Here is a 23,130-nt window from a genome sequence, read left to right as displayed (position 1 = left end):
AAGTTAACAACTGGTGTAAAGATCAGGCTTAAAGCTGAAACTGAACTGTCTTGTGACTTTATATCACGCTGTGAATTGTGCACTAACAATCAACCGCTACAACCTCTATAACTATGTGAGGCCGAGATATTGTCTTTAACTAAACGTCTCTTGGCTTCATGAGCTGCAGTTGGATCAAGTTCCTCTTGCTTCAGTTTATAAAGTCAAATATTAGGATTATCTGGTTTGATTTAACTCTTCTCATTGTTTTCTGTTCTTGGTGTGGGGGAAAAAAAACAATCCTTTGCGGTGCAACCTTGCATGTTCTCGCTATTGTGTTTGCATAACTGGACAACAGAGGAGATGCTGACTGTACCTCTCCTGACTGTGTGATTTTTAATGTCCCTTTTATGCAATGGGCCACTTACTTAACATCATGACTAATGTGTGCTGTGCTGTGAAATCTGCCTCTTTTCCTTCTAACACTGTCCATATTAAGAACTGTTTCCTTCTAGGTGTCTACTTGGTGTGTGCTTCGGGACCTAATTTTATTCTGTACAGCGAATTCGCTACTCATTTCTGCTGCTGTCAAACTTCAAACTGAGTGCTGTGAATAAAAATGCTCCATAAATGCAATAATTGAACAAGCTTTTCCTGCAGTGGGTGAAGATTTGTCTGTTTTTCTGATTCAGATTCCTCCTATTACCACATCTTAAATGTTTTTTTTTTGTGTATGTTTGTATCTTCTAGCCAGGAGAAGGGTCAAGAAATAGCAGACGAAACAATGACAGAAGATCAGGGGACAAAAAGCACCACTCATAGGGATACCTGTGTTCCATCAGGTACGGTAGTTTTGATTGTCACTCCGTCGTCATATCTTTCTCGTCTTTGTAGTACATGTGTACCTCTGCGTTTTGATCCTCTCCATATCATCACATCGCATGTTGCATACAAAAAGCGGCTTGGAAAGAAAAGAAGTGCTTGTGTTTTGAGGGGGTGTTGTGTACTGTTGCATTCTCTGAACAGACGATGGTCGCGTGTAGTGACTTTACACAGTCGTGAGATCCTGGCGAGGCTGCTAGGCAACCAGCAGATAAGCGGCGCAGCAGTGCTGAGCAGTCCAGTAAGCAGTTGTCAAAACATGGTTACATCATGGAGATCTTCAATTTTTAGGTTTTGTGGGTGTTTGCAAAATCCAGGTACATCATGTTTATTACTAAGCTTTTATGTTGTGCTTTAAATGACGCATTTCCAAAAGAAGAATTGTGAAGCACTTTGCAATGGAACACAGCTATTGTAGCACAGTGCTGCCGTTGGTTTGAGTTAAAGCAGATACATCTGGCTTTGAAAATGAGAGAACTCTGAATTCACACTGAGAAATGACATAACACGGGAAGTAACATGGACCATAAGCAATCCGATTAAAATGACATCATGTAAACACTTGCGTCTGATTAGAAATCCGACTAGAGCTCTGATCGGATTGCAGGAGGCAAACTTGATCAGTCTCACTAACAAATCCTTCTGTAATACTGGTTTCTGGGTAAAGCTAGATCTTGTGCACATGTTGCTGCCTCACTGCAAAGCATTATCAGTCAATCAGTCATCGATTATTTGTATTGCTCTTTCAACAGGTGGCCAATGTGCTTCACAGTTTAATTATTATACAGTAACTTAAAAAGAAGACAGCAATAAGATATACAATAAAACTGCACAACAACAGCAACAAACAGCACTAAAATATAGGTTTATGAGTTTGAGCCACTGAAAAAAAAAATCAAATGATATTCTTGGTTGATATAAATCTTCACATCAATCTGATAAATTGTATTCAGTGTACATTTAAATGAGACACAGTTATCTCACAATCAGAAAGAATTCAGTCAGATTGACTAAAAAATTACCATGTAAATGCAGCTAATGACACAGACAGCTGTTCTTTAATAGTAAACTATATTTATTGTGATAAGTGATTTAATGATCACAAGCTGCCTCAGTTGCTTCAATTTCTTTGTGTCGTTACAAATAGGCAGAAATTTGCTCTATTTATTGCAAGATTCTTGCACTTTTCATTGTCAATGATTGTTCAGTATGACATTTTCTACACCTGCAGACTTGTTGCCATGTTCCATTGGGATTTTTAAACATATGCAGGGCTTCCCTCGTGGTGAATCAAAATGTCAAGCACGCAAAACATCTGTACATTAAAGTAATACTAATATTTTCAATAAAAATAAATAAATAAATATAAAAATCCCCCAAAAAGTCAAATTATAGTTTTACTCAGATATTTGCTCCATCTCACTGTCACCCACCCATCAATGTAAAAGGCTGACTGGTCTGATCCTGCTTATCTCTTGGCAACGTTTCTCCCCTCTGTGTGTGTATGCGTGTGAATAGTGAGCAGTTTACAAAGGGTACGTGGGTGATAGGCGGTACACACCTCAGTATTGTGTTGCCCTGCTGATACCGTCCATGCTTGTTTTTGTCCACTAAATCCCTGACTCACAACAGTATTGTAGCCTTCCAAAAGAGTTTGTTATCCCACCGGCCAGACTGTTAATCCATGCTGCTGCTCGCCCTCGTGTTATGTTTGTGGTGAATCATTCCATCTGTACAAAACTGACTTAAAAATAAAATGGCACTGCTGTGAGTCCTGGCAAAGAGTTTCTATGGTAACGGAGGTCATTATTAAACCACAGGCCATCAGGTCTTGTTAACATGTTGTCATTTAGTCACACAAAATGGATGGAGGATTGTGGCAGTTTTATTTTCACTCTTTAAGTGGTGCTTTCATGCACGAGAATTATTCCATTAGGTCGGTTACAACCGTTAAATCAAGTTTAATATGCAGGAGATTTATCGGTCCTATAAATAGTCTATAAATGCTCTGGTGTCCATTCAGTGGTGCAGTCTCGATTATTGTTGCAGATACAATGATGATGTCCCCCAGCAAAGTACAGCCCCAATTTAGTCATGCCAAAACAGACTGTTTTGATAATTACTATGACGTATGGAGTCTCTCCTGGTGGTGCATCTGGTTTTGTTTTGAGCTCCAGTGTGAGGGACCCAACTTTGAATCCTGTTTGTGGCAGAAAGGGATTTAAAACTAACCCGTCTATCATTAATCATTACAGGCTGAATTAAGAATTTCACAACTGTGCGTTTTAAAAAGAAAAGCACATAGCTCTTTCACTTGAGATGCACGTACAGATGTTGAAAGTATTCAGTTCAGAGTGCGCTTGTCTTGCTGGATGCTGTTCCTGAACAAACCTGGGCATCTAAAAGGTCTCACTGGTAATCACTGGCGGTGGGTTTCAAACCAGTAGTTTCAGGTTACCAGTCTGTTTCTATACATTTCAGGCCAGCGTTTCCATCTCATAGTTAGAAATTCCCACAAAATTGTGAGAATTAACAACTTTAAATACACAAAGAAAAACAAAAGCTTCTTTTGACCTTGATGAGCACAAAGAAAAGCTGGTGAAACGGATATTTTTGCATAATTGCACTTTGAGAAGTTCTAGATATTGGCTTGTTGTGAGGTTCTAAGACTCTGTGGAAACTTTATGGGCCGTTTCAAATTTCTCAGAGGAAATGGTTTAAGCGCAGTATATTTTATGTCCTTCTTTTATGCCTGTTGTTTTCGAATAAGGCTTGTAGGGGTTCATTAAGCCAAACAACTTAGGCTGCACACTGAATAATTTGTTTAAAGAAGAAGAAAATTCTGGGTTACAGTTTTTTTCAATACTTGGATTGCTGTAATTATTGCTGAGTTTTAAGCTGACATATCAGTGTGTTATATTTTGTGTAAAACCGGTGAATAAGGCAAACTATCCAAAGAAGACTTATTTTATATTTCATAGATAGTATCATATAACCTTCTGGAAATAGAGTAATAAACAATATGAAGCTATGAATGGCTCTGCTCAAAGTGTGGCACTGGATCATTCGTGCAATATCCTCATGTCCACTATTTTGATGATATTAAAATGTCATCATTTTATATCACAGTTATTGCCAGTAACAGAATATCTAGTCAAGACACCACCGTGTTGTAATGTACTGTTATATGTGACGTACGTGTCTGTGTCTTGCAGCTGTGCAGGAACCGGGCTCTGCATTTCCTGGGAACAAGACTTCAAAGGGCTGGAGGGCTCCGGAGTGACGACTTAAAGCGAAGGTCCACTCTCCAAAAAAACGATCTGCTTCAAACAAATGGTTTTCCAGAGGAGTCAACCCTTCTGACTTAAAGCATGAGCATGAAAAACTCACTCCCTGTCAATCAGAGGACCCCGGAGCTTCAGACTGAGGTGGACCAGTGGACAGTGACTCTGCTTCCTATTTGCTGTGAAACAAAGACGTGCCATCGGTCCACCAGTGCTGTGAGAGCTTTTTATCGAGGAGCATCGTTTGTGGTTTTATTTTGTGAGGAACGACAAAGACTCCGCTACCGACAACCACACAGGTGCAACTGTGACCAAAGATGGCACAAGAGCTCAGATCCACGTGGTGTGTGGAGGGAAGGAAGTCGACACGATGACACACACAAACACACAAACACACACACACACACACACACACAGATCTTTTGGAACACTTCTGATCCAACTTCAACATTCGCCTTATAGTTTTTTCTTGAACCCATTTGTTGTCAGGATGTAAATTGTTTCAGGATTTTTTTCCTTCCTTTTTAAAACTTAAACTAACACGAAAGCTTTTTTCTCTGTATATAAAACTACAGTATGTATAATTCTTTAAAAAAAAAAGAAAAAAAAAAGGCTTAGTTGCTGAGTGGGAATGCACTGAGGAGAGTGACCTTTTCAAGTGCTTTCAACATTTACTGAAACGGTTCCTCTTTTAAAGATTTCAGAGTGACTTCACAGGTTCTTGTATATTTACTTATTATTAGAACAGGCATAATGTTTGTATATGAAAAAAAAAATTTAAAATCCTGGTTTGATTTTAGCAGGGGAAATTTCCAGAAAATCTAATTCCAGTCATTCCCAAAGTGGGAATGAATTTAATTCTGCAAAAGGAGCGTTTCAGAGTACTCATATTTTCATGCATGTTGTTCACATTATTTTAAGTACAGTTTTTACAAGTTTGCAAACACAAATGACAAATAAAACCCTTTATCTCTGCACATATAGCCCACCAACATTTGTCACTGATTTTATATTTTATTTTCAATTGAAAAGGGATGCCATTAAAGCATTTATCATGTCGGGGTGAGGATGGAAAAAAAAAGTTCTATAGATTCTTGAGGATGTGATGTCTCGTCTGTCTGTGTAAAACTGGAGGGCAGCTTCTGCGAAGAGAGTGAAGTAATCTGAATGTACATGCTGGTAGGCTGGCTCGCTGTAAAATTATACTTGTATTGTGCATATTGGCTATAGGGTGTAGGAGTCTCTGTACACTGTTAGGCTGTTTGTAATCATTTTAGCAGTGTGTCGATTTGGTTTTCTAACAGCTGCTGTGGTATTAAAAGGAAAGCTGGGGCATTTAACTTTTGAATTATTATTTGTTTCTTCTTTTTTGGTGAGGGGCGGGGGAGGGGTGATGCTTTTCCTTAATTTAAAACACTATTCACATTAAGGACACATAAAGACATTATTTGATTGTAGCTCTAAATAGCATATTGTATGACAAAAACACTGGATGGTCAAAAACAATTATTTAAACATTAAATAAATTGTGTTTAACTCTGAAACTGTGTGATCTCTTTAGGCTTGAGAGTCTGTATATGCAGTGTCGAATAGAATTGTTTTCACTAGCTCACTGATGATATTTTACTTTACATTTTGGGGTTCTCTTTGTATTGGTTTTCATTAGATGCCCATGTAGTTCAAGTGTGATGTTCTACTGGTGCAATGGCTCACTATGCTGATGTCTATGCTGTGGACATGGAAACTATGTAACTTTTTCTTTCTTGGGAGGGGGTTTAGAGGACGTCGGGTTGGGTGCTGTACCACATCCCCTCATACTACTATGTCAATCAGGGGGCAGAGGATCCTTTGATATGGTTGAACTATCAATTTTTTGTCAATTTTGTTTGATATGTGTTTTCACCTGAGCAGATTTTTTGATGTACAATTCTTACTAACAAGAGTGAAGCCATTGAAATGTAAAACTATTCTAGCACTTTGGTTATTCAAGGTCTTTTAGAGGCTATAGCAGCAATGATGACACCACAAATGTTTCAGACGTCTTTAAAAAAAAAATCTACCTAAAAATAAAAAAAATAATAAAAAATGCATTGATTTCGCAGTACAGTTTCTATACCTGTCTTTGTGTCCTTGACGTTTATTTTTAATGTTATAGCGGTGATGCTGTGAGAAACGATGCCATTCGGACAGAGTTATGCACTTCTACCCTGCTAAAGGGTCCTTGAGTTAAAATATCGGGATCAAGAAAGAAGATGCAGTTCCCCAAGAACACATGTCTGATTTTTGGAGTAATTATATAGCAGATGAAATTCCATCATCCTATGATAGCAGTACAATCAAAGCAGGATCCCTTTTCTGAGCTTCATGCTGGATCTGATAGTAAGGCCTTAAAATTGTGTTTTTAGATTCATGGGATGAACGTTTATAAGACCAAAACAGTCATAAGGCCCCAGTTTGGCAAAAACTGACATCACAGAAACAGTGATGAAATATGACCACAAAAGACCATGGAAATTTAAAAACACAATGCAAATCTACAAAAGTACAAAAAAAGTCACCGAGGGACAACATGAGTACAAATAACACCAGAACATCCACAACTTGACACGTAACAACTACAAAAAGACACAAAATATCCTCAGACAAATCAAAAACCAAGAAGAGAAAATAAAAAACTAAAAAAGGAATATTGAAATAATAGTGGACAAATGACTACCCACAATACAAAGACGTATTAAACCACAACAGGATACATAAGATAAAAAAACACAAAGCAACCATGCAAGAAAGAAACAGAAAAGAACTAAAAATAACTAACTTCAAGTCAATAAGGACTTAAACCAACCACTAACAGACACATAAGTACATTTAATGGCTAATGAAGAAATAAAACAATTAGTCAGAAACAATACTTTGACAAATAGTTATTTGCTGAGAAACACATAAAATCACCTGCAAATCAATATTAAAATATGAATACTTCACATAGCACATATGTGTGATTTTGGATTGATTCTTCTGTACTCTCTTATAAATGGATGGCTGCCAATACAGACATATTTAGATCTGAAATAAAGAATAATACATTATACGGTTGGCCTCGGTTTCTTTATCTATCCATCCATTTTCTATACCTCTTTAAACCTGTTCAGGACTGCGGGGTGCTGGAGCAAATCCAAACTACCTATGGACAAGGGCAGGTTACATTTCGCCAATCCATCACAGGGCAAACACAGAGACAGACGATAAGACACACTCACACCTGGGGGCAGTTTAGGGTCAACAATTAACCTCACATGCATGCATTTTGGACTGTTGAAGGAAACCCACACACACTTGGGGAGAACATGCAAACCCCACATAGAAAAGCCCGGACAGTATTTGAACCCATTATCTATAGCTATAATTGTAAATGATTTACTTGTAATTATTTTCTCTTACCACATGAGCTCATGTCCATAGTACTAAGAATGTGTAGTAGAAGCGATCAATGGCATTGGACACAGCACAAACACAAAGATGAGCCATAGACGTTTTAAGCCTGGACTGAACGTGAATGTAATCGGGAAAATCTTATTTGATGTAACCTGCCGCGATAGATGAGACAGCGGCTGATATAACTCCCACTTTGATGGTTTTATAATGTATCATTGATCGTATTTATGGGCTAATGGGCCCCGTGTTGTAGTACTGGAGACATCCTGACGGAGGCGCTGTGCGACACGCCGGAGCAAGGTCACACCGTGTCCCAGCATTGTGCCGCTGCCGCTCAGACGCTGCTGCTGCAAGCCGCCGTCTCCACCTCCACACTCACTCCGCACACTGTCGCGCAGCCATGGCGGATAGCGCAAGCGAGAGCGACACCGACGGCGCGGGGAGCAGCTCGGCCACCCCGATGTCGTCCTCCTCCGCGTCCAACTCGGGCAAGCCGAGCGTGGTCATCTCGCAGTTTCGCCTGGAGGAGCTGACGAACCGCCTCGCCTCGCTGCAGCAGGAGAATAAAGTTCTCAAGATCGAGCTGGAGACGTTCAAACTCAAGTGCAAAGCTCTGCAGGAGGAGAATCGGGACCTCCGCAAAGCGAGCGTCACCATTGTGAGTAACAGCGGCTAGGCTAGGCTAGGCTAGGCTAACTAGCCCCACGCCGCTTGTTACACTGCGTTTTGTCAGCTAGCCGCGGCTCGCGCTGTTTTGTTTGGAGCGAAATGGGGCAGCTTTAGTTACTATCTGTGTATTTCTACCGCCAATCTCTGCTGTTTCGCAATGTTCCAGTTGGGCGTGCTGCTCACTTTACTGAGCCACCTTGGCAGGCGTTTGCTTACCAGGTCGTTTGCTTTGTTTTCTTGTGCTTTCCTAGTAGCGGCTAATGGATCTAGCTTCGGTGGCTAAGTTAAAAGGCGTCGGTTGTGAGGTGGGCACCTCACGACGCGAGTTACCGGACGAGAGTAGTCTCCTTTTAGTCACCTGGTTACTCAATGCTGGGCATTGTCACCGCGTTATGAGCAACGACACTGCGAATATGTAGACTAGCAGCAGCGGCGGAGGCACTGGCCGGGCAGCGATGCGTCATGTGTCTCAATGCTCGGTTAATCAGTCCCAGCTTCATAAAATGTGTAACCGATCTGTCGGATAGGTGGGAAGCATGTAGGCCAAACTTGGCGAGCTAACGGGATGCCACGCTCCTAAATGCTGGCAAGTCAAAACCACACTGCGCCCTGACCACCCTCTCTGTAAATATGCAAAGCTTAACTCTGTGTGTGTGTGTGTGTGTTCGTCCCCTCTAATTGTGCGTCAACAGCAGAGGTAAACTCTGCAAACGAGCCAGCTTTGAGGTTGATGGGGGAATTTGGGGACTGGCAAGGACAGACGTATCGTCATACTGTAATGCTCGCTGTTGTTAAAATCAATCCTTCATCTTGGGGTCAGTGGAAGATAGAAAGCATCTCCAGAAGCGAGAGTCACTCAAATGGCAGTGCTTTGACTCAAATGTGTTGATCATACAGTAAAATTTTGGTCCAGGACCTTAACAAAGTACAACTGGCTTTGAAGCAGGTTTAGCTCTGCTACCAGTGTCAGAAATGTGAGAAGGTTATGATGAGGGCTTGTCGTTAAATTGGAGACCTCTCTGGCACACTGCTCTGTCTCCGCATTGAATGTGATGCTAAAAGAGACATTCAGGATAGATTCTGCTGATTTGTAGCTGTCGCCAGCACAATTTTCACTTTTTGGTCTCGCTGCGAGTCACCCATTCACCGCAGTCGTTTGGGAAAATTATGCTTCCTCTTTGGCTGGCAGACTTCCCTGCATCAGAGTTGGGCTGATCGGTACACAGTCTTGCAATCTAATCAGGATAAAGGTGGAACACAGTTTGACGTGCCAGAACTATGCGTCGGTTTCGCTGACATGCCCTCCCTTTTTCTCTTGCAGCAAGCCAGAGCAGAGCAGGAGGAGGAATTTATCAGCAACACCTTGTTCAAGAAGATTCAGGCCCTCCAGAAGGAGAAGGAGACCTTGGCCGTTAACTACGAGAAGGAGGAGGAATTTCTCACTAATGAGCTCTCAAGAAAACTCATGCAGGTGAGTGATCAAGCGAGAATTGGTTCTTCTTAACGAACGCCATGGGAATTGGCCCAACAAGAGCTTGAACTTATTGTCAGGCATGTTCATCGGCCGCTTGTGTATGTGCAGAAGTTTTGAATGAATGTGCATTATCATCAACTGCATTGGTACTCGCCTGAAGCCTGCAAAGGCTCAAGATGACTTCACTGCAGCTGCTAGCAACTCTAAATGACTCTCAAATTACTCTCCTCCCGTCTGTCGGTTGCTCGGTTCAGTCTGCTTTCCACATCTTATTTTCCCAACTACACACACACACACACACACACACACACACTCCCAGTAGATGGCTGTAGGCTCACTAATGGTTTGTTGATATCCGAAGAGGTAATAGTCTGAGAGCGTTGTATGTAAATGCCTCAGCAGACTTTGCTTAAAGTCATACAGATGGATGTGTTTGGGCTTTTGTTGTTATCTTACTTGACATGAAACAGAGCTGGGCCTGCCAGCGGCCTGAGATACAGTTCCAACAAATGGCCTTTAGCGTACATACATGGGCATGAGGAAATCTCTTATGCTGATAAATTGCCACTTAGTTTAGCCTGTGCTTCGTGATGGGTTTCTTCACTGTTTCTTCTAAAAATTAAGAAATCAAATGATGTTTTAAGATCGATAGTTATTGTGAAGCAACAGCAGATATTTCTAATTCAGAGAGGAAGCACACACTGTTTCTCAACATTGCCATCATCCACAGAGAGGGCAGTACAGAAAACACATTTTTGCACACACCGCTGATCTTCTGGTGTCGCTTACAAGCAGCCTCGGCATGAAGGACGGAGGAAGTCATGGCACAAATATCTCTGCAAGGTCTCCACAGGCTGAACATGAACAAGCATTTTCCACACAGACTTGGGTGTAGATGGCACTGACCACACAGCACAGTGGGGTGGAGGCCTGCTCGACAATCACTTGTAGAAAGGAGGGACTTTATGAAGACACAACGACAGTTGTTGCTTTGTTAACGAGAAGAAAATTGGCCGGTCTGGATGTGGTGAAGCCTTGTAGCCTGTTGTTTGAGCCAGGATCCTGTAGTCTGCATGGATGTAAGCGCTGTGCGATAAAACCAACGGTTGTTTTACAGTGTTCTTGCAGTTTGTCTTTGTAGCATAATGGAAATGTTTTTCTTCCTTTTCCCTGTTTTTTTTCTTCTTCCTATAAATGAATTTGCATCCCTTTTCCCTGTAATGACTAATCACTTACATAATCCATCACAGCGCTGTCCCATTTTGAATCAGTGCTGAACCGCACCCTTTTTGTACTGGTGAGCTGCCAAAGGTGGTTACTTTGGTTGCCAAATCAATATTTTATACTGTCTGTTCTTGTGGAAAGTCTAACCCTGAACCCAGCAGTACTGTCTCTTGGTTTCCTTTTTGACTTTGCGCTTGATGTGCTTGGGGAATCTGATGAAATGACACCGGTTTGACCAGTGCAGAGTCGTCCAGTGCTTTGGCTCCTTTTTTGTTTTCTACCCTCCATTTATTGTTCTCTCTTCCTTTTTAGCTCCAACACGAGAAAGCTGAGCTGGAGCAGCATTTGGAGCAGGAACAGGAGTTCCAGGTTAACAAGCTCATGAAAAAGATCAAGAAAATGGAGAATGAGACCATTTCGAAGCAGCTCACCCTGGAGCAGGTACGCTCAAGTGGTAAAAATTTGATTTCCACAACCAGCTTCTCAACACATGTCCAAAGCTCAGTTCTTCCTACTGAAGTTCGAACTGGAAAGAACATTTTGGTTTGTGGCTGGATGAAACCTGTGTGCTGAAGCCTCTTTGTGATGTTTCCATGATCTGATGACTGGATTTCTCTCTCTACTGATTCACGTGTCAGATTGATTCTTATGTAACACTGCCCGTGAATCGTCTTCTGATCGACATGAGAAAAGGGCATGTTTACAAAAACAAAATACGACAAGCTTTCCCCCAAAAAAGGCTCGATAAGCATTTTATTAGAGCCTTTTCTTTGCAGTGCAACCCATGTTTCAAAGTGTTTTCTATCACTGCGACAGTCTCACGGGTCTCTACAGACTGCTGCTCTGAAGAAGAGCCGCTTATCTTTGCAGAGACCTTGGCTTTGCTGTGTAGTATATCTGTGTTCAGTCCTGTCACTGCTTTGGATCGCCAAGGTTTTTCTCTATCTGAACGTCGCTCTCAAATGTCCTCCTTTATTTTCCAGTTGAGGAGGGAGAAGATCGACCTTGAGAACACATTAGAGCAGGAACAAGAAGCGCTCGTCAACAGGCTGTGGAAACGGATGGACAAACTGGAGGCTGAGAAAAGGTATGGCGCAATGATATTATGTGGTAACAAATCTGTTTTTAATGTCTAAAGGCGTGCTTTTTGTCATTCAAGCCGAAGTTTCTTTATCACTTTTAATGGATAGTGTCACAGAACATATACTGTTGAGCTAAAAAACATTTCATTTAGTATTTTGGGGGGTATAGTTTGCCTATCTAGATTAAAAAAGAAACGGAAGTTCCCCTCAGGTTATCTTCCCAACACCAGTTTTGTCTTTGCTAAATCTGTTATCCTCGTCTAACTTTCACTTGCTAAAAAAGCAAGAAGTGTGACATCTGGCAGGCTGGCGCTGAAATCTGTCAATTAAAAGTAGTCTGTTAAGCTTTAGTTTAACAAAATTGTCTTATGTTTAAGCTTCACAAGAGTATTCAACTGTAACACTCTTGGGAAAAGTTGCGATTTCTATTTCCTCACTAAATTGAATGTTGAGTTGTTTGTGTTTTTTTTTAGCAGGGTTTTATGACACAAGATCAGCTGTGATATTTCAGGATTTAATTTGAGACATGAGGTTTTTCATGAAATTGAGACTTAAAAGTTGCAGGAGTGCAAATCTGCCCTGGGCTCTTTGAATAGGTTTTCACAAGATTCACTGTGGAGTAATGACCAACAGAAAATGTCTTAAAGTAGGTGAAGTCTTCATTTTGCACTAATTTCAGAACAGTAATGATTGGTGCGGTCACAAAGGTATACATGCAGGCTTTACCTCGGGTTATATGTGCTGCATATTTCTTGACCCAATATTCTTATAGAGACTCTTATATCCAGCCTCTATTCCTAGAATAAAGCTATAATGCATTTAAACTTTGACTCATTTTAGCATTTTGGTGGTGACTCAGATCCATAATATTGGTCTGCGTAACTCTGTTCACACTAGCCTGTGTAACATCAAACCAAAAGATGCAAACAGCTCCTCTGAGGTAATTTGTCACAGCAGTAAGTACAAAATAATGCTGTGTTCTGCTCTAAATACGATTCATGTGGGAGTATTGTGTAGGTTTATACATCAACTTCACTCCCCGACAGCTTATAAGATTTATGAAGGTGCCAGAATAGCGCATCTGCTACATTCTATTACACACTTTGATATGCATTACGTGGTCTTGGGTCCACGCTGTGTTCAGAATCCAGACTCACCGCACCGGAGTTTGTGTGGAGATAAAGGGAGACCTTTAAAATGAACTTTGTCTGCATGATGTGGACATTCACACCTCCACAAATGTACTCTGCTAAGGCAGCAATCACATGAGTATTTATATATTTATTGTTGATCAGCCAAACCTGACATTTCTGAACGTGTTCTTGGACTGCACCTTCCCGGGTCTTTATTTTAAGATCATGAGTTACTACATATTTAACCCATCCATGCTTGGCTTATTAAACTTCAGTGAGGTCAAATATACACTAACTTAAGATTGTCTATTGAACATTTTTGATTTTTCTCACCCAGAATCCTTCAAGAGAAGTTGGACCAGCCCGTCTCAGCTCCTCCCTCCCCACGAGACGTTTCCATGGAGATCGACTCGCCAGAGAACATGATGCGGCATATCCGCTTCCTGAAGAACGAGGTGGAGCGGCTGAAGAAAAGCCTGCGCACCACTGAGCTGCAGCGTAAGTGACCGTTGGGCTGTCATGTGATCGGCGGGAGGGCAGAGACCCTCAAGGGTTGATTTGAAGTCCGATTGGTTGAACTAATCGTCAGATAAGCGACGGGAGGCAAATTCATTCTACACCAGTGCTCGTTTTGTTTTACATTGAGCACAGAGAACAGGATACGTTGTGACACAGTTTGTTGTTGTGTCTTTCTGAGTCACTGGTCACATAACACTCAGGAGGATTTAGAGCTGCACAGAAGTCAAGTACACACCTCTAAGTATGGCCAAAGTAACCCTGAACTGTTCACAAACTACCTTCTCGGTGAAATGGATACCCTGAGCTCTGTTTTAAATCAATATTGATGGTTCTGGATCGGTGTCGAATGTTCTCTGCCTCGAGTGCTGCCATTTTTCATTAAAGATGAACTTAATTCTGCAATCATCTTAGTTTGGCAAGTAATCTAAAGCATTTCTGATATGTTTCTCTGTGGCTTCATCTGTTTTGGGGCCAACATTGATCAGTGCTCAGCTGATTTGAAATGAATACACAAGGAATTATTCAAACTTTGACAACTGTAATCTTTTCACATGATGATGAGAAAGGACAGTCTTATGACCATACTGAGAAACAAAATCCACCGCAGATTCATCTGCTTGGAAGTGCTCCCTAATGATCAGGCCAATTCTTAGTTTATCATTTCAGGAGGTATTGGCAAAGCTCATCTGAGGTTTACAAAATGCATCCAGACTGGCTCCTGCCTCACTTTTTGCCACGTAATGTTTTTAATTAGATGCGTTGGACATTACAGTGAACAGATTTTCTAAAAATGTCAGCTGGGCTTTATTGGCCCGTTTTTTTTTTTTTTTTTTTTTTTTTTTTTACATGTTCATTTGATCATCTTTTTGGATGAAAACTTGATTCCCTCAATTTCAGGAAATGATTTTTACTGCTTCAATAGCTTGACTTGTTTGGCCATAAGACAAGATTCATGTGTTTGCTTGCTAAATTGTTTCCACAGAGGGATTCTTATCTGTGGAATACATTAAACATTGGGCTAGAAAGATATTTCTACAGCGCATCAAACACATTTTTTGTAATGGACATTGGCATGGTGAAGGAAGTCTTTTGTGCAACACTATTGTCTGTTCCTTGTTTTCACCACTAGAGGGAGATGCCAGTCCAACCTTTAACACGTGCTTTGGGAAGTGAGGTGGCATGTTAAACCTGCTGCTTGCCTCTCCAGCAATTGTTTGAATAGATTGACAGTGACCCACTTTGTCTTTTCAGAAAGCAGTTATTGCCATGTAATATTTCACTTGGGCAATTTTCAGATCCATCGGAAGCATTCAGTGTATTCCTGTTGATGATGTGAGGTTTGACACGTTCACTTTGTCTCCTTGTAGACACGGAGAAACGTGCCCAGTACATCGAGGAAGAGCGACACATGAGGGAGGAGAACATCAGGCTGCAGCGGAAGCTTCAGAGAGAAATGGAGCGCAGAGAGGCCCTGTGCCGACAGCTGTCGGAGAGCGAATCCAGTCTGGAAATGGACGATGAGAGGTAGAGGATGCAACACACGATGGAGCAGATGATCATTAATGTTACAATCACTCCTATCTTGTATAATATCAAGAAAATCTGATACTACAGATACACTTGTTACACGACCCCGATTCTGAGTTTAATCCGTCAGTGAAAAGATCAAACAGATAATATGCAAACGTATTCATTTAGCAACAGCAGTGTTGAGGTTTTTATAGACTTACAGCAGAATGCACAACAAGCTTTAATCAGTTTTACACCACTCTTTATCAAAAAACAATTTGATGTCTGTGCCAGGTACATTTTATTTAGGCCAAGTGATCTGGAGCATTTAAGCCAGTCTGCCTTCATTCTTTGAGCAAATATTGTATTTGAACCTTATTTTTGTGACTTGCAGCCATTACCTTCATACAGTAGAGTTGTGCCCAGATGACCCTTCACTGGAAAAGAAAAACAAACCTGAGTTACTTGTGGTGCCCCTGAGGCTTCATTTGCGGACACAGAAAGATTATCTTATCCCGAGTATGACGAAATTTTGCAAGGATTGGCATTGTAAACATCCTATCCTTATCTTTTTACTCTACTGCGTGGACTTTATTGTTTGTTATGTCACTGTTATTTTGCTCCTTTTTAAAAGTGTTTTATCATGTGCTTAATACGATATCATAGTTAAACACTTTGTGTTGTGAATCAGCTAAATTTAAGGAAATTGAACATTGAAGGACATTTACATAACCTCATTAAATGATTCTGTTTGCATCTTGTAATTTTTATTATTAAACCTAACGTTTGCGTTATTCTGAATGTTGGTGCTGTCGACAGTAGTATGCTCAGTTGCATAGTGTTTCACAAACCTAACGGTACTGTTTGTCTTCTCATCGTTTACAGTTTGGAACAAGTTTATTTTGGGTGTGGCACAGCTTTTGGAGCATATTTTAAAATGTTGTGCATTAACGGAGTGAAAATAGAACAGTGCGTTTCAGGCTGAATTTGTTTCCACTTGTACAACAGACTGTTGGTGACAGTGAATTACAACTTAGTGTGAGCAGAAAATGAGTTGTCGTAAAATATCCCCCCATTAGAAACTCAGAAGAACCCCCATTTTCAATTAGCCACAAAGAATAAGATGTGCACTGTCTATTAAGTGTTGTAAATGCCTCATTCTAAATTCAGATTTTCATGAAACTGATGTCCCATCTTCCCAGGTACTTCAATGAGATGTCTGCACAGGGTTTGCGAGCGAGAACGGTGTCCAGCCCGATTCCCTACACGCCCTCCCCCAGCTCCAGCCGACCCATATCACCTGGTAGGTTCAATCCAACAATAAATACCACCTTTGGTACCAGTTCATTACTGCAGTTTCAAAGACAATAGGCTTTTATCTTTGCAATAAAGTGTGTGATCGCATATGTGTAAAGTCATTATGGCATGTTGTATATTTATGGTATTGGCTTGCAGCTTCCTGCTCACATTGTTCGGCTCAGGGTTTCCAAGGATTGAAGTTACAGGAAAACCTATAAAAAGAAAGGGGGGGGGGGGTGGAATGGCATTAATAGAATGTTATGGAAGAACATTTCAATGCGCGCACTGGTTAAAATATGTTCATGAACATCATAAAACATGTCGAGCATAACGATACAGATTCTTCAGCCTATAGGTCCGTTTGACTGAGAGTCATCTGAATCTGAAATCATTAACTAACTTCTCTGCGAAATAAGTGAACCACCTCCTGGTGGCAGAGGTTTCTACTTTCAAATGTGCTTATTGCTGATGGATCAGCCATTGACAGTGATATCTTTGAAGGAATAAATGAGGCTGTGGGATTACTTTCACTCTCTGTGCTGTGAAAGCAATTGCTCCAGTTTTAAGAAGGTTGATCCCAACAAAAATGGGATCAGTATTACAAAATGGACTTTAACAGCTTTTGCCATATCGCACAACAGTAGTCATGAGTGCAACCGAAAAACCAATGCAAGACAATACTGTAATTGGGGAGTAAAAGTACTGTACAGTTCAATTTCAGGTGTGAATTCAGGTGCAAAATGATCCTTTAGAGAAGAGATGACCATCACTCATTTATGGAGTTGCACAAATAAACTATCATAAGAGTCTAAATATACTGAAACACCAGAGGCTTCTGTTTCCTCTGGACATACAGTTTCAGTAATTGTCTCCTTCGCGTCGCACAGATCTGCTTTCACTGGTTTCGAGGCCACTGTCATCTTCACTGCCAACCAAAGCATGTGACATGCAGCAGTTTCATTCATTTGAATGGCTTGTAAACGATGTCGAACACCTGGAGCCGGCTTCTCATCTCCCCGACGTGGTCAGCAAGGCAACCCAACATTATTTCTGAAGGCCCCAGTGTTGTTACGCAGCAATCAGCATAAAACCAGGAGCCGTATATCAGATCCAAGAGCCCACTTTTTAAGATCTGTTTCCGTAAGGAAAAGGCCTGTATTTTAGTCGTCTCGATATGGTACTCATTAAACTAGCAGAAAATATGGAGATACTTGCATTGTCATTGATTTCCTCATTCGTTCAAGATTCAATTGACTTTTCCCACAGTAGAAGTCTTCATACCCTCTTTTCTTAGATGATTTTCAAAACCATGAAATAGTTGCATGCATTTCATGTTTATTTCTGTGAAGCACAGTTGAGTTGCTGAGCTCCTGACACGGCAACAATTTTTTTTATTTTTTTTTTTGCACAGAATCCTGTCTTGTTGCTCCCTGCAGTGATAAACAAGGAGTTTCTGGACATTGTCATATAAAGAAAGTGGACGTTGATTTAAAAAAAAAGAAAAAGACTGATACATAATATAAACAATTCAGTATAACACACACTTTAAAAGATAATATCAAGGATTGTAATAAGGTAGAAGCTACCTTTTTAAAAGGACTTGCAATAAGGGTATGTTCTCTTTTAATCCCAAAGTGCTTGAGGCAATCGTCCTGCAGAGTGAATTTACTTCATTTCAGGCATGACAGACAGACATGTTGGTGCAATCTGCGACATATCGGATCACGGCCTAAATATTTTCTTTATAAACAAGACCGTGCGGTTGTTTTAATGCTTCGTTAATCAAGTCCCTGGAACTGTCGTCAAGTAAAGAAGTGATGGCGTTTGACACCCAACCGCTAGATTTGACTTGCTATTTAAACAGCGGCCCCTCTCCTCTCGTCTGTTCTGTTCCAGGCCTCTCATATGGCACCCACACAGTTGGCTTCACTCCTCCAGCTACACTGTCCAGAGCTGCCATTTCCCACTACAACACCCCGGCCCTGCACGTCCACGGAAGCTCCTCTCATGCCGTAGCAGTAAGTAACATCCGCCCACACCGCCTTTACCACACATCTGTCCACACTGAGGTTTCTGCTTTCTTACCTGGAGCAGTTTCCAAACCAAATCTGAACTGATGTAGAAAAATGGCTAAGGACAGTGTTAACTTCATGCTTACCTGCACTAAGACATTTGGACAGACTTAGTCTTAGGAAGGACTATTCAGATGCACTCAATCTCCTTTCCTGTGCCCTTTTCCTTAACCCCGGAAGTGTTTCAGTGATAAGGAGCAGTCAAATTCTCTATAAGCTCAGGAAAGGAGGCTCATTGCTTCCTTTATAACCTCCTTTAGCATAGCAAACACTGATGCATCCTTTACCAAAGGAGACGAGATAAGGCTGCCCCACAATTCCTTGCTGCGACAACATTTAAAGGGGCCCGCTCATCCAAGCGTTCTCGGGATGACTGTAAAGGGACACAGATCATGTAAGTTACCAATGCAATAATGTGCCTTGGAGCAACTTTAAATAAGCTAAACCCAGATCCCAACTATTTATTTATTCACCTGGCAGCCGTTTCACTTTTATTCCTCATAGCCTGGCAGCCTCTTTTCCTTTGATTTTAATTCGAACCTTGTGATATTTGAGATTTTATCAGTGATTGGAAGCACAGGGGAAAGTGTTAAAAATGGGCTTTTTGTTGCCCACTTTCGGAATTTTTTTCGTTTTTTCCCCCGCAGCAGACATCACTAGCCTGCGCTGCCGTCAGATTATTATTAGGTCACTTGGTGGAAATGCGGTCCGATTGTCACAATACCGGGATCGTCTTTCCCTAACTCCTTTAGGAAGCCTCCTAACACCCTGTGCATAGGAAAGCAGATAGGAGGGACTATTCGAAAGCCCCCCCACATCTCTTTTGTGGCCATTTTTCGATCGAAGTTACTATAATGAAGACTTCGTGGTGTCTATTTTCACTTCACCTGCTGTTCATACAGCTGCCAATCAGAGTCTGGCTCTTCCTGATGCCAGTTAAACACACCCTCCATGGTGGGTTAAGATTATTGGGTTGCCAGGTCGGTGTGAAATCAGCAGGAAAAACCTAACGTTACACAGATTCATCTTTTCTTTTAAGAATTATACAACGTGTACTCTACTGTAGTTGTTTTTCATTTATTCAAATATTTAACACTAAGGTTTAGATAATTAAGTACCTTATGAACTTGTTTGGCTTGAATATTTTCACATTCTCATCGTTGAACCCATTTATTCTTTCAGTTTGACTTGTTCACATTCTCAGTACTTGCCCTGTCCAATGCTCGCTAGTTGGTTTTACTCCAGTTCAAACATTTTTGAAACGGTGTAGGAGTTTTCTCAACTTGGCCATTGTCCTGACTTTTTATTCCAGAGTTAGAAGATGTCTTTATCTCCTTCTCACAGGAACGCTTCCAGCTTGGTGCAGTCTGGGTCACTTTGACACCATCTGGCCTGAGCTATGAGACTATGAGTTTTGACTAATCTGCAACCTTTCAGGAAGATTTTCAATCCACCCTCAACTATGACCTTGCTGAGTTTTGTTTGTTAAATTCATCTTCTTCGGACCTAATTTCAGGCATGTTTTTTTTAAACATGCGTGCAATGATCGTGGTGTGAGTAGTTTGCGCTGTCTGTTTTGAGGCTGTTATCATGAATTAGTTTATGGTAATAGAAGACTTTAGCCTCCTCATTCGGGCTTTGTTGGCTGGTTTGAAACAGTTTACAAAGCATACAGACTCGTACTGGCTGAAAACACTGAAGTATATTTATGAACAGGCAACAGAAGTAGAATTAACTGTTTTTCAATGAATTCAGCCCAGCCTATTCTTTCCATAGTTAAACCTTTTCATGCACTCGGAGCCGCCTTCCTCTCATTCCCGACTATTATAACATTTTCCGTTGGCAGTTGTCCCTTCACCACGGAGCCCACCCAGGAGTTAATGGGGAAATAACTCTGTCTGGGAGAGTTGCCCCTCAGACAGATTAGATTTTCTCAGAACTCTTTTTTTTTTTTCTCTAAACATTTGTTTGATATGAAGTTTTTATGTCATCGTCCATCTTTGTGAGAATTAGTACAAGATCCAGAGATTTACAATTTTCACTATTCTGCTACTGCAGCTTTGTAATTATACAATATTTTTTACATTGTGTGAACTATTGGCAATAAAATCAAAGCAAAACCTACTTTTTCTAGGAGACATGCATTAATGTGTTTATTAAAGGCAACGATAAAACCATGTTTTTGTATAGAACAGAATGAGTCTTCAAGGATGACGACGCAAAACATGTTGCGAAACAGAACTACTTGACTAATGCAGCAAACGGTCTTGTGGAAAACTGCTATCCTACTTCGAATCAGTTTGCACCCATTTTGTCATAAAGCACAGGTTAATTCATTGGGTAGCAAATAGTTTATGTAACATCACTTACCTCACCAGTGTTGTATTACATGAGGTCACCACAGACGAAACAGATCAGAAATGAACTCGTCTGGCAACCTCAGTTATTCGTTTACATTGAGAGAAATAACTATCGGGTGTGAAGCAGCCGGCTGATCTGCATTCATAACTCAGTAGTTCATCCAATCACAGCCTGCTTGGTTCAGTCTCCATTGACCCACCTGACAACTCCTCACCTGTGAGAAACCATCGAACTAATCGGGCTATTAAACATCTTTTTGTAAGTTAAGTGTGTATTTACGTCACAATCAATCAACTATGTCAAGGATTGAAACCTGTGTGAGGATGATTCTCACTGGTCAGAAGCGTATTTTGTCTCTGTTTCCACACAGCAGGCTTCTACACACACCAGTGACTTCACAGGCCAGATGGTATACAGATGACACGTTTGTTTATTTACCTTCTCCCTCTCTTTTACCCCCAGCGGCCTTCCCCGAGAAGAAGCACCAGCCCCGACAAATTCAAACGTCCAACGCCACCCCCCTCCCCCAACACACACTCAGGGGCCTTCCAGGCTCAACCTCCGCTACCCCCACCAGCTCAGCCCATGGTCCAGTCCATGTCCTCCCCGGCAGCCATGTCACAGCACGCGGCGGCGGCGGCAGCAGCGGCACAGCAGCCTCCCTCCCAGCCTTAACGCCACAGTCAGTCTCTGTCTTTTGCACCAGTGTGCGCCCACTGAATGCCACGATGCTAGCGCAGCAGCTTCCGTCATTACCAGCTCTGGAAGGGAAGTTTCTTACTCTTTACCAACTCCACAAAAAGATGCAGCTTCAGAAGTTTTTTTCGAGAGGAAAGAAACAAAGGTGGCGAGTCGCCCTGGGTGAAGCAAGCCGCCTGCCAAATCCACACGTGGCGCTACTTAACTACACTTAAAAAGGAATGGATGAACTGAGAAATAATTGCTTCTGGGATTTGTAGGATAATTACTGTTCCACCTTCTGTCTTGTACATGTCATGATTTTTTTATTATTTTTTTTCTTTGCTTGGGACTTTAGCTGGTTGGAATTGTTGTTTTGGCGCTTCTGAGATAGCACAAACAGCACATACAGTATGTTTTTACAGTGGTCTCTCATGATAAGTTGGATGTTTGGACCCGCAGATGGATGTACGGCTAAGAGAAGTGGGTGGATGAATAGATGGATGTGATCGATTTTTTTATTTTTATTTTTTTTGGCCTATAATATGACACTCGATTGCAGTAATGTCCTCCACACCAGCTCATCCTCTGTCTTCGAAGTCAACAGTTCGCCCTGACCTCGAGTTTAATGTGGCTTTGATTAGGTCAACAGGAAGGTGTCTCTGAGGACTGCTTGGACTCTCTCCATTAGAGGGCATTGATCAAACAGAGCTTGCAACACAGTAATTTTCTTTTCTGAAAGCATTCGACGCGCTGCTGCTCTTCAGTGAAAAAGGAAAAAAAAAAAAAAAAGCATCAAGGATGGACGCTGGTACATAAACCACAGATAAATGTCGCCTTTTGAGGTGTTTAAAGATATAGTCTGAGGTGTTTCAACTTTAGTCATGTACTCAGTCTCTTCTCTGCTCTTCTCTCTGGTGTATTTCTCAAAGCTTCTATCCTTATGGATACTCATCAGAAAAAGGAAAAAAAAACAAAAACCATTGCTCTCTTTACACTAAATATACATACTGCTTAAACATTCTCAGTGAATGGTACTGTTGAACTAAATTTCTATGTATGATTAAAGCTCTCGAGATGACAGCTTCTGCTTTTAATTGTCACTTTTATGGATTACGTTGGTTACATGAGAACTGGGAAGGGGAAACTCTCATGAACAAACCCTGGATGGATTTCACTTTATCGTTTCACCTGATTGACAAAAAAAAGAAAACCCTGCAATTTGTTCTGCGCACTGAATTTGGTATTTGCACAGGTTCACATTTGGTTTGATCTCGTTTTGTATTTAGCCTCACTGAAATGTATCGTGGTGGAAATTTTAACCCGTGCCCAAACCTCCATAGTAGTTGATGGAAAATGTTTGTGCCTTAAATAAACCTGCACCATCAAAGTTCACGTTCTCAGGTGGTAGATGAAAAGTTGTTATATTGAAGGATTTGCTTTTTATCATGTCACCTGTGCAAAAAGGCGGAAGGAGTTGACTGTAATGCAGGTAAGGCTTTTTTTTGGTTCATTTGTGCCAGATTAAAG

The 23,130-nt window shown here is 41.1% G+C and overlaps 2 protein-coding genes across 2 annotated transcripts in view; both read left to right on the top strand.

The window, feature by feature from the left end:
* LOC308120669 (ankyrin-3-like) overlaps window positions 1–6,256 on the top strand; it is a gene marked incomplete at its 5' end in the record, with an annotated part of 98,630 nt that extends 92,374 nt beyond the window's left edge. Inside the window, 2 exons of the mRNA XM_080481425.1 lie at window positions 730–821; window positions 4,077–6,256. Of these exons, the coding sequence (XP_080337551.1) occupies window positions 730–821; window positions 4,077–4,144 (160 nt within the window). The 3' untranslated portion in view covers window positions 4,145–6,256. The remainder of the gene's footprint in view (window positions 1–729; window positions 822–4,076) is intronic.
* A 1,612-nt stretch (window positions 6,257–7,868) lies between these two features.
* On the top strand, window positions 7,869–22,627 carry LOC308120674 (coiled-coil domain-containing protein 6-like). Its single transcript, XM_080481432.1, has 9 exons — window positions 7,869–8,238; window positions 9,571–9,720; window positions 11,260–11,388; window positions 11,931–12,034; window positions 13,500–13,660; window positions 15,049–15,205; window positions 16,393–16,493; window positions 18,386–18,507; window positions 21,385–22,627. Exons 1-9 carry the CDS (start codon window positions 7,981–7,983, stop codon window positions 21,595–21,597), a joined length of 1,395 nt encoding a protein of 464 aa, XP_080337558.1. The 5' UTR covers window positions 7,869–7,980; the 3' UTR covers window positions 21,598–22,627.
* The last annotated feature ends 503 nt before the right edge of the window (window positions 22,628–23,130 follow it).

This window comes from Lipophrys pholis (genome assembly GCF_963383615.2).
Source record: "Lipophrys pholis genome assembly, chromosome: 15".
NCBI lineage: Eukaryota > Metazoa > Chordata > Actinopteri > Blenniiformes > Blenniidae > Lipophrys > Lipophrys pholis.
This window is presented reverse-complemented; position numbering and strand designations above follow the sequence as displayed.